The sequence below is a fragment of the Penicillium hispanicum genome, assembly GCF_028827665.1.
Source record: "Penicillium hispanicum strain IBT 35686 chromosome Unknown utg000004l_segment0_segment0, whole genome shotgun sequence".
Lineage (NCBI taxonomy): Eukaryota > Fungi > Ascomycota > Eurotiomycetes > Eurotiales > Aspergillaceae > Penicillium > Penicillium hispanicum.
In genome coordinates, this window is record NW_026623196.1 from 1,073,758 (window position 1) to 1,089,086 (window position 15,329).

Consider the following 15,329-nt stretch of genomic DNA (forward strand, 5'->3'; position numbering starts at 1 on the left):
TCCAAAAACCATGACAATGGAACAATTCATTGCCAAATTACGGGTCTGTCAGTCGCAGAAATCTTGATTGATCGGTGGCGACGGTTCCTGTCGGATCGATCGATTCAACTGACGTCAACCGTTATCGTGAGTAGATCGGCGGGCTCAGGAGCTATAAAGCGCGATGTCCAGCTAAATCTTTTGCTCTTTGATATCAGTTTTACTTGAAATATCAATATATTTACTTTGATTGTGGTCATCTTGACAAGCGAAATATACAAGTGCTGAAATGGCCACTGCTGCTACAAATGGTCGCCCGCCGGCACTTCGGTATGTCAACGCAAACGTCCAAGACGTTCGCCCATTCTAGATACTAGATTGCTTATAAAAATACAACTCTACAGAAGTCGAAACCGAGCTATCCTAAGCGTGACAGCGGTGATCACGGGTGGCTGGCTCCTCTTCCGCGCCCAGTCACCAAGCAAGGACCAAGTGCTCTATTCAGAGCAGGAAAAGAAGATGATGGCTGGAGGGCAAGCAGGCGATGCCCAAGTCGGGAGAGCGCCAATTAGTACAAAGAACGCGAAATAGAGGTATCAAGTATTCGGTCATGCGGGTGAATCCTTTGTCTATTCTTGGAGTTTGGTGTATGTCATTGGGAGTGTTAAATTAAACCTGAACTGAAAGTTGCTAAATGACGCCACATATGGTGATAAAAACGCAAAAGAACTATCTGAGTGACGCGTATGCAGCAAGACCAGGCGAAACAAACTAATCCATAGGAATATAGCGATGCCAGGTACTCATCCTCACCAGGAAACCTCGGAATTGATCATAGCTGAGACTTTGGAGAGGAAAACTCCTCTTGGAACTCTTCAGAGTCTATCGAGTCTTTCCCCTGGATGACTTTTCCCTGTAGGATTTTCCCCGCGTCAAAAATGCGAGAGACACCCTCCAATGACTTGCCTTGAGTCTCGGGAAAGAGGAAGTAGACCACGCCCAGGAAAATGATCAAGCAGCCCACGTAGATCAAAAAGTATCTCCATTGAAGAACATCAAATGCGACGGGATTGACGTATTGATTAAAGAAGCACGCCAACGAATCTGTTGTGAGGGTGATGGCGAGGCCCTTCGCACGGAGTTGAAAAGGAAGAATCTCCGCAGGATATGCAATGAAAAGGGGCATGTATGCAAAGTCGTACGCACCGCAGAAGAGGAACAACATCGGGACAACTGCAATTCCCGCCTCGATCAGATGCAGCTCTGACGAGAGGCCAGCCATCACTGTGCATGTTGACAGGAATATCAGCATCAGGGTTGTTGCGCTCAGCCAGAGGACGCGTCGCCCGTAACGGTCTGACGTGCTTGCTCCCGCTACGGCAAATATCAGATTCCAGATCTGAAGGCTGATGTTGACGGCAGCTTGATGGGAAGCATCCTTGATACCAACGGATGTTAGAACCGGTGCTAGGTAATAGGAAATGACACCTGATAAACATGAGTGCGAGGCCTTTGATATCACCGATAGTGGAGTACTCTCATACCATTTCCAGTCCACTCCTGCATGAAGCCCAGAAGAATGCATATTGACAGACGATGCACATCACCTCTAGATTTAAAGAAGGATCTCCAGCCACAAGCAGACTTGAGGTCCGCTTCGGCATCAATGCTGCAGCAGATCTGGTCGAATTCTTCTTGCACGAGTCTGTCACCAGGGTCGCCGTTTCCATGATATCGTGTCAACATAGCCATGGCTTCGCTCTTTCGGCTTTTCGAGACAAGCCACCGCGGACTCTCAGGAATGAGAAACAGCCCTATTAGTTGGAAGCATGGATAGAAAATCTGCATCAGACAAGGTGCCCTCCAAGACCAGCTATTTGGAACCGATAGGGTTCCGAAGGCAACGGCAGCTGCCGTGATGGACCCGCAGAACCAAACAGCATTGTATAGACCAGTGAGAGTCCGACGCTGACGGGGATGTGCTGCTTCAGCTATCAATAATGGTGCTGCAGTTTGTGAGAATCCCACACCAGCTCCTGAGATCACTCTAGCGCCGAAGTAGACCCAGTGATGTTGCACGGCAACTTGCAGGATGGCCGCGGTTATAACGAGTGTAGAGCCGATGGCGACGCAGGACCGTCTTCCAAAATTATCTGCGATGTAGGAAGCGGGAACAAATGATAGAAAGGCGCCTAGCGACACGGCAGCAATGATGAGGCCGGTAATATTGGATCCTAGCCCACCCAGAAACCGGGTGACTGTCTCGTGTCAGCTTGGAACTGTATCTGATAGATCTGTCTCCAGATGAGATCTTACACTCCGGAAGCACGAGTAGACCGTTGATCTGACTATAATTGTACCCTGCTGTAGCCGACGCAGAGAGCATCAAAGCAATACCAAGATTCAGTCTTCGCAGGCCTGTATCCGCAGTCTGCATCGGTGCCATATTGTGAGTAGACAGCAACTGCTGGGAGCTGCGAGCTAGAGTGCCATGCTCGCTTTATTTTATTTAAAGATTGGCGGAGCTTTTCCTCGGACAATTGTAGCCCAACATTCTTGAGGCTTATGCCAGTGCGGATCACGCCAGTTCTGGGCACAATTGCTCGGAACAAAAGCTGGAATGAAGGGGCGAGCTTAGACAAGCCAATCCCCAGGTGAAGTCCTAACTGCATGCTACCACTGAGCCTCTTAGGGCTTAGCATATGCAAGGAATATGCAAGCTGCAAGTTTATTCTCCCAAGAATTCGATTTCCCCGGGGCTGTCAGCACCAATCGAGATCAACCCATGACACCTCGGAATCAAAGCCGGTGCAGTCACACTCACCCAATGCTATGGAAACCAGGGAGGGTTACGTCGCCCATATCCCCAGCGAAGGGGCCAAGGGGCTTGAGGCCGAGCGTTCGCAAGGCTACATAGAATTTCACGGCCCGGATGTGTGCCGTGCTTAGGCAGAGGTTTCTGGTGCGCATGCTTTGCATTAAAATAGCATCACCAGAAAGGACATGATGTCAAAGCTGAGTTGACATCACGTCGATATCTCTTCCTTGGAATTTGCGTGGGCCAATCGACTTGGCTATGACTCCAACATGCGATAGATATGTCTGCTCAGGATGTCAGATGCTTTGCTGTTGTGGTCATGACAGGCAAGTTTTTTTTTCCTCGGTTCAGGTATACTTGCAAGATATATCTCAGCTCCACGAGCGAGCAACCAGAAGGGCAGTCCATGCACAGTGGGATACTGCCCAACATAGTTGATAATTGCACGAGGTACAGATGAGCTAAATATGGCAAAATATATTGATCGCATGTGACGTGGTCTAGTCCTTCTTGGGCCCTCATCGTGCACGGCCCACGACTTCAGCTGACGCGCCATTTTGTGCACCCTCATTGTTGCCATGATCGCAGTGAACTGACACATCTGGCGGGACCAGATGGCTCGATCCAATGCCCGGAAGTCAACCTTCCGATCGCGTCCCTGAGTGGCTGCAAGGACTGCCCACAGCACCTCAAGATGCCCCTCCGCAGAATCAGCCCCGCGAGAACCCTGGCCCTGGAGCTCAACATGCCAACAAGCCTGTTGACGAGGCAGTTGACGGCAGGAACTCGCTGGAAGTCATTTTGCGTAATGACCCCCTAGCGCAAGGTCATGTCCCAGAAGCAATAGGTCTACCTTTGGCGGGCGCATCATCTACAACCTCCGATGAAGTTCCTGCAGCGGTGGACGAGCATGGCGTGCACAATCGCACATCGCAGTCTTCGCTAGAGGCGCTTTCGCGAGCAGCTGTGCCAGAGATCCCGTCCGATATCCCGCTCCCAGAGCCTGACCCAACAGAAGCACAAATGCTCGAAGAAGCGGCAACTCGACAGGCATCGCCGGGGGAAGCAACAGGACCAGCCGGGCCAGTTGCGGTCATCAACAAACCTCTAGCGCGTCGAAGAAGACCGCCAGCCCGGCTGACATACAAACAAATTCTCGACAATGCAGCCAAAGTGCTGGATCATATCAAGGACGGCAGCGTCCGCCAGGATTCACGCTACAACAAGGCCTCCATCACCTACTACGACTACGCAGACGACATGATGTCCGAGGCACGCTGGATCGAAGACCCAGATGATATCCCACCCCTTGGACACGCCCCGCCGAAGGTCAAGCAGCGTCTGATCTTCGTAGAGGATCTCTCCAAGGAGGCGATTGATGCTTTGGGTATTACCTTCAGTATCAATCCCGAATTTTTCGAGGAGCACCTGCTCAATGCGAATTATGCCGGTGCCAACTACAACCAGCCACCGGCGCGCATGTGGAAGACTGCCTCGCTGGCCAAGTCGTATATTTCGTTCCGGTGGATTCGACCTGTCTATCGACAGCCGACGTATTTCTCGTCTCGAGATCTCAAAGATCTCCTCGAAGATCGTACTGAGCACTTTACGCACCGTGGGAAGGTGACTACGCGTGTGACGACGAACATTTTCCGGCTGGACTGGGGCTTATGGACGGATCCGAACAAGACAGTGCGGATGGAGAGGGAGTGTGGGCTGGAAGAGAGGGTGTCAATTTGGAAGGGGAGCCTTCAAGGCCGAGACTGCGATATTGGTGAGTGGGTTGATTCAGTCGATTAGAATATCTACCCACATCGTCATCCTGACCATACTCTAGTCATTGTTCTTCTGGATCCCTTGCCAGAGATCAAAGAAGACCATCAACTTTGGGGACCAAATGAAGTTTCAGGACAAAGTGATGACGCAGAAGATGATTGGTCAGATCGGTCCTTGCCGGAGAGCGACTTGATGGAAGAAGGATTTGGAGGCTTATTTGGAGCAGAGCCACTGCGCGTCAGGGATGGGCGCTCACTCTCCCGGCTCTGGGCCGATTACGTTGTCCGACGGCGACGGAGAAGAATCGAGATCGTTGATGATGAGTCCAAGGCAGACATGGAGCAACCCGATGAGCCAGGCAAGGTCATCATCGAGCAGATCGCTCCTCGACAAGCGGTGACCGTCGACCTGGACAAAGTATTTCGAGCCTCGCGTCCCGCCACGCGATTGGGCAGTAAATTGAATGAGACGAGGTCTACTCGAGCGGAGCTCTGTGATGCTCTCGGAAGGCACGATGGCCCCGTTAGCTTGGTTGGGCCGTTACTCGAGATCATTCGGCGAGACACGTTGACGCTTCTCCAACAGCTCCGTCGGATTCTGGATGAGGTGGAAATAGACCTTCTCGATGATAGAAAGATGGAGGATCGGTTGGTGCTGTGGCGCCAACTCATTAGTCGTGGACAGCGCGAGTTGCCCGATATCAAAGCCTCCATGGCCCCTTTGCGTGATTTTCTCGGCACGATCGAACCCCCTAATGTTGCCGAGGAGCGCTCAAACGAACAATCGAATATTGTCCAGGACTTTCAAAAGCTGCCAGAAGATATTGACCGGATAATTGAGCGCCTGCGAGCTGTCGCGGGTTCTTTGACCTCCAACATGGGTCTATTGGACAGCCGCCGCTCTATCGACGAAGCTCATGCCGTCACGAGGCTCACCGAGCTCGCCTTCATCTTTATTCCCCTGTCATTCGCGACCTCCGTGTTTGGCATGCAAATTGAACCTTTTGCCAACCCAGTCCCGCTTTGGAATTTCTTCGTTGTGGCCGTTGTGGTGACACTATTTGCCTATCTCATGCGGATGACTATGCGCAGCCAGTGGCTCAGTTATCTCAAGGCCGGGGTAAAGTCCGATGTACGCAAGTACGCAGAAAAGCACGGCCAGCCCGTCCAGTCTCGCTCACTGCCCATGCTTCTCATCTTCCAATGGCTGGCCAACCGGACCAGCATGACCATCCTGCAACTCTTGAAATGGATGGCTGGAGGCTGCGTCTGGGTCGGAAGAGGACTCTGGAGAGTGTTTGGCTTCGCTATCAGCTTCATTCTGATCATCTGCGTGGTTTCCGCGGTTCCAGTTGCTGTAGTCTGCACCCGGGATCTTGCTTCCGATATCAAGATCCCGATCAGCATTGGAATCGTCATCGTTGCTTTCTCATTTATCGGTGTGCCTTTCTGGCATAACTCGGAGCCCGGGTTTCGCAATGCGTTGCCGAATCTTGTCATGAGGGGCATCAAGAACGTGCCTCATTGGGCCCAGATTGTATCCGCTGTGCTGGTGTTGCTGGCTATCTTCATTGCGATCCCGCTGGTCTTGATCTGGACTCGCCCCCTCGCACTTGGCATCAAGAGCGGTCTGACTGTTGGGATTGTGGCGGTTGTGATTCTCACGATAGCAATGATCGTTTTTTGGTGGATCACAGCGCGGAGGTACGATCACTACAAGGTTCGCAAGAGGCGCTGACCGGTGCCACATTGATCTGAACGCTGTGGCCTGGACTATGCCTCAAAGTATACAGACATGCCTAGCATTCAACATGCGATGCACATATACATGGCTTTGGGGAGATTATCAATTAGCTCGTTGCAGATACTACATATCGATAGGTACATAGTTTTCAATTTCACCACAGCCTTCACCATCCAGCCGTAATGTCCGGCTATTATTGAATGCATAATACCTACTATTATGCATGGCTATAGAAGAACAGCGCATTCTCACGCACTAGTCTCCATCCAGCTAGTCTGTTCAGCTCTTCTGCCAACCCAAAATATCCTGCAGAACAACTGCCTCGCGGGGCTTCACGATTTTCGATTACTATAACCACCTCGGATCGGATTCCCAGGTTGGCTGGTGATTCCACCCTCGGGGTCCGCGTTGCCTATACTCCCCCTCTCTCCTCTCAGCCCTATACACCACCACCAAAACCATGGCGTCCAAATTTGCCGCGGGCTGGGGTACGGTAATCCCCGCAATACGAACTCGACAACAATTTGCGCTGACGCGACGCGACTCCGTATAGCCCGCTTTATTCCCATGATCGGGTATCACCATATAATGATGATGGTCGCGGCCGTAGCCATAGTTTTCCTGTGTAAGACACCATCCTGCCATTTCCTCCGCGGCCCTCGATCTCTGCTTTCCCGGGCTCATCTGAACATCCAGCCATCTTGCTTGCGGGATGTACATCCTCCAACGGCCTCAGCAATGTCTACCTACTGTCACTGCAGTATACCAACATCAGCTCGCTCGCCAAAGCCGATGGCGCACAGGTAAGCACCGCCATCCAGGAGGCCGTGACCAACGCATCGCGAGCAGGCAGCGGGACAACCCTCGAGGTGCGCGCGGGCTACATGGGCCTCTGCATGACGCAGGGCGACGAGGACCGCATCTGCTCCAGCAGCGCACGCGCGCTGGCGAGCATCCTCAAGGCCGAGAAGAAGAGCGTGGAGATCGGGAACGTGACGACCGAGTACTCGCCCGACCCGCTGAATCTGGTCATGATGGCCAATGAGTTCCGGGAGAAGATTGTGTTTGACGGACTGCTGTGAGTGGTTCCTCTCTTCGTTGTTGTCTGGCCCGCGGGTGGCGTGGTAGATTGTGAGATGTACGTGGCTCACGCGAGATCAAGCTTCATCACCATCGCGCTCACCTTTGCCTGCTTTCTCTTGCTGGGCACGTTCCCTGGCTGGCACGAGAAAGTCAGCGACACCGGCTCCGAGGTCGAAGTCAAGCCGTTTCCGGCTCGCCCGGTGGTGGGCGCTTGTCTGTTCACGATTGGCCCGGCGTTTGGGTTTGCGTTGATCTCGGTCCTGTGGCAGCATATCAATAGCAGTTCGACGGCGTCGATGGTCGAGACACTTACCTACGGTGCGGTCGCGGGCCATGTTGGGGCTGCGGCGATGGCTTTTGGATGGATCGCGGTAGGGCTGGTCGCTACTGTTGGCCTGGGGCTCTTCATTATGAAACTGAGCATTAATCTCATCATGGCGCTGACAGAGGAGGATGAGAGTGATTATGACGAAGATTGACACCAAATGAAAACAAGCTAAGCAAGGCATGACTACATAAATGAAATGTTGATTCGGACCGGAAAGAGGGCATGATGGGCGTCATCTTAACCATGATCTATAGTGCAACAAGAAGAATCATCGAATGACGATTGTATTGAGATTGAGATCCACTGAAGAAAAACACCCCGCCAAATGACACTCTTGAACGCCCTGGAAACGCCGTCGAGCGCAATTCAGAATGTTCACCGTAAACCAGCGCCAGCATAGATGCATGAAAAGGAATGCGCGCAAAGCAGTCATCAAGTAACCAACCTCCATGGCAGTCTCTGGCCAGTTCAAAGAGCCATTCCTATAGGCCTCATCCAGCTCTGCTATCACCATTTTCCGCCAGAAGACATCTTTTTAGACGTTGTCATCCTCGTAAACGAACCGGATGTCCCGAATGCGGCGCCGATTGTACGTGACAAAGTCACTATCTCCCGGTGGTCGCTCGTCCCGGGTGTTGGCCGTGAGCATGCTCTGGAGACTCATGCAGACGCTTTCCACAGTTTGCACGGGAGACCAGCCAGATGAGCTGAGCAAATCCAGGCAGATGATGCCATTGCTATAGATGTGCGGGTGCATCGGGATGGGGCGCGGGGTATCGGAGGAGGCAGGGAGCTCGATGAATTGTACTTCTGGAGGCTCTGTTATGGATCAGTACCAGATAAGTCGGGAAGGCAGGCTCTTATGGTAAGGGAGTAGAGGAGGGATAGAGATGAAGCACAGCCGATAATCTTACCGATGGGATATTTGTTCGAAAACGTAAACTTAAGCCGGTAGGTATGGCCCTTGTAGAGTGGGTTGTCATCCAGGACTTTGATATCCATTTGCCATTCCTCTAGATTATCCGATTTCGCGATCGAGATTCCGGGGGGAGTATGCTCTTGCATCTGCAACGGGACATATTAGTGAAGGTCCAGAAAGAGCCGCGCATTGATTTAACAGCAGAAAGCAAATCAGTCCTGGTGAAACCAAGTCTGAAAGGCTAGGCACGCTCAATGCGAATCGCCGGGAAGAGGTACCTTGATGAGCTCCTATACGCCACCAAGTAACACGTCAGCATACTCGTACCAAGATCAATGTTGAGTCATAGAACTCAAATATGGATAAGTCGCGCTTGTTTCCAAATTACATACCTTGCTCAGACGTTTATTCGCAAACATATTCGCCATCTCCTCTTTTGCAGGTGGTGATGGAGCTTGGGCTGCTCACGGGTATAGAAGCAGAGTACTTGGGTGGAGTCAAAGGCGGGCGCGCCGATCAAGTGGAGACCCCAGAAGACTTAGGGTTGGGATGGACTGGCCGTTTGTGAAACCGGCTCGGCCGAGAAGCAAGAGAATCGGGCGAAGAATACTTCGCGGATGAAGTTGATGTGATACGGAACGAGCGGGCGCAGGCGGGGGAGATAAGATCGAAGGCACGTGATTGAAGCGGATGGCGGAGTATAGATCAAGACGACCTTGCAAGATTTCGGGGCAGTGGACGTCTTATTTATGATGGAGAGGGCCAATGGCAGTGAAGTGGAATAGTCACACTTGAATGATTGATTATGTGCAAACTGTATGGACGTTGGGGAATCAAAAGACTATATATCCAGAATGACGGCAACTTGCAGGGCGTGGACATGCATCAAAGCGCGCAAAAAGGAACAACGGTATCGACCACCAGGAGCCAGTTAGACATGCGACGCCTTCTCCCGCGCCTCTCGCTCCACCTTCTCCCGTTCCTCGTTCTCTTTGACCTCGCGCACCTTGGCCAGGACCACTTCTCGGAAGATGGCACCTCGCGCAATCTTGCCGAGACTACGCTTCTTGGTATGGCCAGAGGGCGATGAGTCTCCATTCGCGTCAGAAGCGCCTGCATCTCCGGATGACGCCATGCCGATGGGGCTAGGAATATCCTCGCCATCCTCGTCGTCCTCATGCATCTTGAGCGCCTCGATACGGTTCGCAAGCTTGACGATCTCGATGCCGCGGCGGAGACGGGCGCGTGCAATGTAGGCACGGATCTCGGGCAGTAGATCGCGGTCGCTGGCAGATTTACCGGTCAGCCACTCATGCTTGAGAGCTTCGTCGGACGTCACGCGCTTGCTGGGATCCGGCTGGAGAAGAGTCAGGATGAATTCCTTGGCATCCTGGGAGACGTCGCGCCAGTAGCGCTCGTGGAAAATGATACGGCCGGCGCGGCATTCTTCGATCAAGTCGGTCAGGTTCTCGGAGCGGAAGGGGGAGTAACCGCAGAGAAGCGTGTAGGTGATCACCCCAAGCGACCACATGTCTACGGCCTTGCCGTGACCCTGCTTGAGCATGACCTCGGGGGCAGCATAGCCGAAGGAGCCCGCCATGCTGGTGAGTACCTCGGTCGGGTTCTCCAGCATCTTGGCAATACCGAAGTCTGCCAGGACCAGCTGAGAATCGGCGGCCCGGGTGAGGTAGAGGAGATTCTCCGGTTTCAAGTCTGCAAAAAGTTATTAAACCCAATCCTTCGGTGATTGAGGGTCGGGCCAACGAACCTCGGTGGACAATGTTGCGGTGGTGCAGGTAATTGACAGCGTCAAGCACCTGTCGGATGGTCTGAGACGCATCCTTTTCCGTGAACTTGCCGTACTCACAAATCCGATCGAACAGCTCGCCGCCCGTCGCTAATTGTGTGACGATATAGAACTTGTCCTGTTTGGCTGTCAGAGGCGGGGAGAAATCCAATCCGTCGCGAAGCGTCTGCCCACCTTGGACTCAAACCAATCGACAAAGGAGACAATGTGAGGATGTTGAAGCTTCTGCAGCATCTCCAGCTCGTCGTACACCATGCTCTCGTTGCCGCGCACATTTTTCTTCAAGATGATCTTGACCGCGACCTTTTGGCCATCGTGGGTTTCCGCCTCACGGACAATGCCGTACGTGCCTGCCCCGAGGGTGCGTCCGAACTTGTAAAGGGACCTGTATACCACATGTAGTCTTAGCAAATGGATTCGTAGGTGGAGGTGGGGCCGTGTACTTTTTCTCGTAGCTCTCTGGCTGCCCAGACAGCTTGTTCAGCATATTCGCGACTGTAGATTGACGAGTTAGTGAGCTGGGCTAGGTTCCAACACCGGCAACGGTCGAAATCAACAGATCATAACAGTAGACAGGGGTCAATTCAAGCGGGAACAGGCATTGAGGACCAGACCGAGAGACCACAGATCATGCAGAAAGTCCAGCAGGATCCGAATACCCGCAAGGTGGCCCAGGACGGACCAGGGCCGCGCGAGCATGGACATGACGACTCTAGACACACAGCAGAGCGCGATCGTGGGGCTTATGATCAAGGCGCGCAGAGAAAAGGAGAATCGACCGAGACCGAGTCAGGGCAGCGTTGCGCCTGTTTCGACAGGGACAACAGGCGTCCAACCACGGCAGATGGAATTGACTCACAGCTCATGATGTGTGGATATGGGCTATCGGGGCCCAAGAGGATCGTCTGGAGTATGCGATGGGTGAAAATGGGCAGGAGAAGCCCGTCAGGTAGCGAAGGCGGGCGTGGTCAACCCCGCAGCGGAGAGGATGGCGGGACGAGGTTGAATCGAGCGATGGATCGTGATAGTGAGGAAAGCGAGAGAGGTAGCCGGGCAGATTCAAGCACTCCTGGAGACGATCAGGGTCAGTGACTAGGAAAACGCCAGATCTCAGCCCTGAGCGACCAGGCGGGGAGCGAGAGAGCGGGCCCGCGCCCGCAGCCTATCGCGCTCCAGACGAGAGAGAGATATCTACCTAAAACAACAAAAATCAGACTCGGGCTGCTGCGAGACTCGTGCAACGGGGCAAAGACCAGGGAAAAGCGCTGGGAGCAATGGAAAAGGCAACTTTTTGAGAAGGGGCGAGTTTCTAGATGCGCGATAAGGGCGAGTTGGGGCTGTAGGGTTTAGTGGGCCCTTGGCGTGCGTGTCCCGCGTCCAACAACGGTTTGGCTTGCACCGCCACTGCTGGAGATTGAGAGCCAGGCAACATTGCAAGATTGCTGTGGATAAATGGGGCTGCCTGTGATCATCCCAGGGGCAGTTCATTGTCTGCTTTTCGTTTGTTTTTCTCTCCTTGGAGAGCTAGTGGGTATATCTTTGCCGCTGCGAAGTGACTGATCCCTCCGTTCCTTTCCATACCCTTCTCGTCTTTCCTAGTTCACAGTGATCAGTGTGATTTGCTTTCTCACCGGTAGGATTCACTTCGTTAGCCCCATTTCCTCATATAGAAAGGATGGTGGTATTCAGCTGGTAGTTCCTCCAGTCCGAGCTTCTAGATCCCCGGATCGGTCAACTCGACCCTTGGGACAAATCAACACTCTAGCGAGCCCTATGAATGGATAGTTGGTTCTCAATCACAGTAGCCAATAACTAGTTAAGCCCAATACTAGATCATGACCTCATTGACCAGAGCAGGGATCTCTTCCCACTCCTCCATGGTCCACGGCCGGCGTCATACCCTATGCATCTGGACGTCATAGGCTTGGTGATGCATCTAGGTATTTAACATAGCTGGAAGCCACTATTAAGGCCACGCCCTTTTCTGCGGAAAGTAAAAACTATCAATCAAGCAAACTCCGCACATTATGACCTGTCTCCTTCTCTACCTTGTCTCGCAAGCAGTGTTGCTTGCCGCCTGGGTCGCTGGTTATTTGGACCCGTACCAGAAAAGATTGCAGGAAATTGTGCTTGACTTTATGGGGGAAACCAGAGTGTCTTATGGCTTCAAGAGTGAGTCCTGCTTGCTTCCTAATGCCTCGATGCCTTTGAGGATTCTTTCCCAGGCGAAGAATTGGCTGATGCTGGTCCATCTAGGGAGCCTGACTGGCAAAAAATTGACCGAAGACGAGAATCTCAGCAAGATCCAGGATCGGCTAGGCAGTCAACTGGGTGGCATATTCGGAAAGGGTGGGCTTGGGGAGGGACTGGGCTCTGTTATGAGCAAAGGGCTATGATGTCGAGATGTCGAGAAAGAGTGTTACCTCTACCTACATCGTTAGTCTCTGCCTACAAACAACCAAATCCACTTCAACTTGTTGCATTGAAAGCTCAGTCTTCATAAGAATATCACTCTCTGAGCATAAAATCAATCTGTAAGAATAGAGCCCCCGCCTAAGAACAGATCCATCCACATCGAGACCGCAGAGAATCACCCGAGAGCCCTCCCCATCCACCCGACCCATGGACGCATCACGAGTCCATGTCCACCTCATTCATCACCAGATCGCAGAGATCCTGGTAATACTGCGACCCCTTCCATGTACTATGGGGGGCCCGCAATCCCACCGTCTCCCATCTCTCCGAGCGCAAGCGCGCAATGCGCTGCTCCTTGGTCTCCCGCACGACCATGTTGCCAAACTCATCGAGGCTATGCTCAGGATTCAGTTTGGCCTCAGTTTCGTCGCCGGAGGTGACCGGAGCAAAGCTCCAGAATGAGGGGACATGCTGCATCTGCCCCCTGCGAGAGGTGCGCTCGGCTTGCATCGCATTGACGTGCGCGATGTGGCTCTCGATCTCAGCGATGTTGTTGGTGACTTGATCGCGGAGCAGCTCGATGGCGCGGTTTGACCGGACGACCTTCGCGGCGCGCACGGGCGAGATGGTGTCCATGAGGTCATTGGCTGGTTCGGGGCGCGTCTGCGTGTCGAGGGCCTGGAGAGCGGTGTTGCTGCGTTCCGCAGCAGGTGGAGGAATGGGTCCGATGCGTACCGCAGTCGGCGCAGGGGCATTGTCCTTGATCATCTCGGCAGCTGGGATGATCCTCAGCGGCAGTCGTGGAGGACGGAAACGCTCGGTGGTTTCGGGCTTGGGCTGAGGCTGGATTGGTTGAGAAAGGGCCTCGTTTGCCGGAACGAGCGGCTTGGGCTTGATATCCACGTCCTTGTTCACAAGGTCTGCCTCTTTGATAGGTCTCTGCTCACGAATGGCTAGTTTGAAAGCTTCTCCGACCGGCCGAGAGAGAGGCTTGTCTGGAAGGACACGGGCTCTGGGCTTGGGATAGTCTTCGTCAATTTCCTTGTTCAGGAGGTAAGCCCTGTTGATCCGTCTGCGTTCTCGAATGGTTGCTTCGATGGAGGCTTCATCAATAGGCTCAGAAAAGGTGTCATCTGAAGGAACGCAGAAGTTGCGCTTGGGGTAACCACCCATCTCCTCGTTCATAATGTAAGCGGCGTTGATACGCTCGCGCTCACGAATGGCTGCCTGAATGAAAGCGTCATTGGCAGACTGAGAAAAGGCCCGCATTGGAGGCGCTTGAATTTGGGGCTTGGGGTAGTTGTGGTCGATTTCCTTGTTCCTAAGGTACGCCTCGTTGACACGTCTGCGTTCCCGAATAGATGCTTCGATGGAAGCTTCATCAGTGACCTTGCGGATGGAGAGGGGTGCGGGCATAAGGCTCTCCTTCCTCACTGGCTCCTGAGGAGCAGCAAGCATCTTGGGGGGTGGACGCGATGCTTCAAGTAGTTTGGCCTCTCGCTTATCAGGCGGAAGCAGCTCGAGCAGGGTCTTCGCAAAAGGCGTGCTGAGACTCTTCGTATCGTCGCCAACAAAAGGGTCCTCCAAGTCGATGAGCTCTGCATCGATCATACGACTGATCACGCTCGGATCAGTTGCACGCGGAAGAGACTCCACAGGAGGGACGTCGACCATGCACAGCTGCTCCGCAGGTGAATGCGGACTCGGAGGAAGCAAGAGATCCTCGAAATCAACCGGGCTGCAAGAGCGCCAGGAATCGTCACCGATAGATGGGGTCGGAGTACGAGAAGGCTCCTCGGTGATTGACAGTCTGGGTAGAGGAGTCGGTGCCGGCAGAGCGGCATTGCAGTCAACGAAGCAGTCCATTGCCTTGGTCAGAAGCTCTACCTTGGAGCTGGAGTAAAGGTGGGCTGCTCTGCCGAGAAACTCGTATGAGACGCCCGCGTAGAAGGTCAAGTAGCTTTTCCAGACTGGATCGATCTGCGGATGGGATGGTCAGTACCAAGTTCCTCTGCGGCTTCGGATGAATACAACGAACCGATTTCTTCGAGGCTTCAAGAAGTTCCATGCAACGGGCGGCACATTGCTTGTACTGGTGCTTCAGATACATGCCCTTCACAAGAAAGATGGCTGCTTTCCATTCTTCCATGGTTCGAGGGGGCGGTGGAGTGGAGGGGACAGCGAAGGACGCAGGTCCGTTCTTGCTTGAGAACCCGCCGAGCATGATGAGGATAATGATGAAAGGGTGTAGATGAATGTGTGTGTGGGTGGTAAGAATAACGATGAAGCAGGCAGCGCAAGAGTGAGATGAAATGGGGAGTCGCCGACTAAGCGTGCTGCGCCGACTAAGCGTGCGTGGGATGGCGGTGATCTTGATGAAGCCCTAAGGGGTGAGATGAATGCGTGTGTGGATGGTAAGAGTAACGATGAAGTAGGCAGCGCAAAGCGAGATGAAATGGGG

General features: G+C 53.2%; 9 protein-coding genes across 9 annotated transcripts; 5 read left to right on the plus strand and 4 right to left on the minus strand.

Annotated features, from left to right (window-relative positions):
* Positions 1–268: 268 nt before the first annotated feature.
* On the plus strand, positions 269–570 carry N7459_004150 (uncharacterized protein; the record flags this gene model as incomplete). The annotated part of the gene is made up of 2 exons (XM_056943334.1): positions 269–309; positions 384–570. 2 exons carry the CDS (start codon positions 269–271, stop codon positions 568–570), a joined length of 228 nt encoding a protein of 75 aa, XP_056800217.1.
* Positions 571–811: 241 nt separating this feature from the next.
* On the minus strand, positions 812–2,425 carry N7459_004151 (uncharacterized protein; the record flags this gene model as incomplete). Its single annotated transcript, XM_056943335.1, has 3 exons — positions 812–1,467; positions 1,524–2,237; positions 2,296–2,425. 3 exons carry the CDS (start codon positions 2,423–2,425, stop codon positions 812–814), a joined length of 1,500 nt encoding a protein of 499 aa, XP_056800218.1.
* Positions 2,426–3,424: 999 nt separating this feature from the next.
* Positions 3,425–6,310, plus strand: N7459_004152 (Mg2+ transporter protein CorA-like/Zinc transport protein ZntB; the record flags this gene model as incomplete). Its single annotated transcript, XM_056943336.1, has 2 exons — positions 3,425–4,571; positions 4,635–6,310. 2 exons carry the CDS (start codon positions 3,425–3,427, stop codon positions 6,308–6,310), a joined length of 2,823 nt encoding a protein of 940 aa, XP_056800219.1.
* A 466-nt stretch (positions 6,311–6,776) lies between these two features.
* Positions 6,777–7,878, plus strand: N7459_004153 (Fig1 domain-containing protein; the record flags this gene model as incomplete). Its single annotated transcript, XM_056943337.1, has 4 exons — positions 6,777–6,804; positions 6,870–6,941; positions 7,013–7,394; positions 7,479–7,878. 4 exons carry the CDS (start codon positions 6,777–6,779, stop codon positions 7,876–7,878), a joined length of 882 nt encoding a protein of 293 aa, XP_056800220.1.
* Positions 7,879–8,262: 384 nt separating this feature from the next.
* On the minus strand, positions 8,263–9,074 carry N7459_004154 (ubiquitin-conjugating enzyme E2; the record flags this gene model as incomplete). Its single annotated transcript, XM_056943338.1, has 3 exons — positions 8,263–8,546; positions 8,642–8,792; positions 9,039–9,074. The coding sequence occupies 3 exons, from the start codon at positions 9,072–9,074 to the stop codon at positions 8,263–8,265; spliced, it is 471 nt and encodes a 156-aa protein (XP_056800221.1).
* Positions 9,075–9,577: 503 nt separating this feature from the next.
* N7459_004155 (serine/threonine-protein kinase) lies at positions 9,578–10,940 on the minus strand (the record flags this gene model as incomplete). The annotated part of the gene is made up of 4 exons (XM_056943339.1): positions 9,578–10,359; positions 10,415–10,571; positions 10,628–10,838; positions 10,897–10,940. 4 exons carry the CDS (start codon positions 10,938–10,940, stop codon positions 9,578–9,580), a joined length of 1,194 nt encoding a protein of 397 aa, XP_056800222.1.
* Positions 10,941–11,083: 143 nt separating this feature from the next.
* Positions 11,084–11,545, plus strand: N7459_004156 (uncharacterized protein; the record flags this gene model as incomplete). The annotated part of the gene is made up of 1 exon (XM_056943340.1): positions 11,084–11,545. One exon carries the CDS (start codon positions 11,084–11,086, stop codon positions 11,543–11,545), a length of 462 nt encoding a protein of 153 aa, XP_056800223.1.
* A 935-nt stretch (positions 11,546–12,480) lies between these two features.
* N7459_004157 (uncharacterized protein) lies at positions 12,481–12,849 on the plus strand (the record flags this gene model as incomplete). The annotated part of the gene is made up of 2 exons (XM_056943341.1): positions 12,481–12,625; positions 12,710–12,849. The coding sequence occupies 2 exons, from the start codon at positions 12,481–12,483 to the stop codon at positions 12,847–12,849; spliced, it is 285 nt and encodes a 94-aa protein (XP_056800224.1).
* Positions 12,850–13,084: 235 nt separating this feature from the next.
* On the minus strand, positions 13,085–15,092 carry N7459_004158 (uncharacterized protein; the record flags this gene model as incomplete). The annotated part of the gene is made up of 2 exons (XM_056943342.1): positions 13,085–14,848; positions 14,907–15,092. 2 exons carry the CDS (start codon positions 15,090–15,092, stop codon positions 13,085–13,087), a joined length of 1,950 nt encoding a protein of 649 aa, XP_056800225.1.
* Between the last annotated feature and the right edge of the window lie 237 nt (positions 15,093–15,329).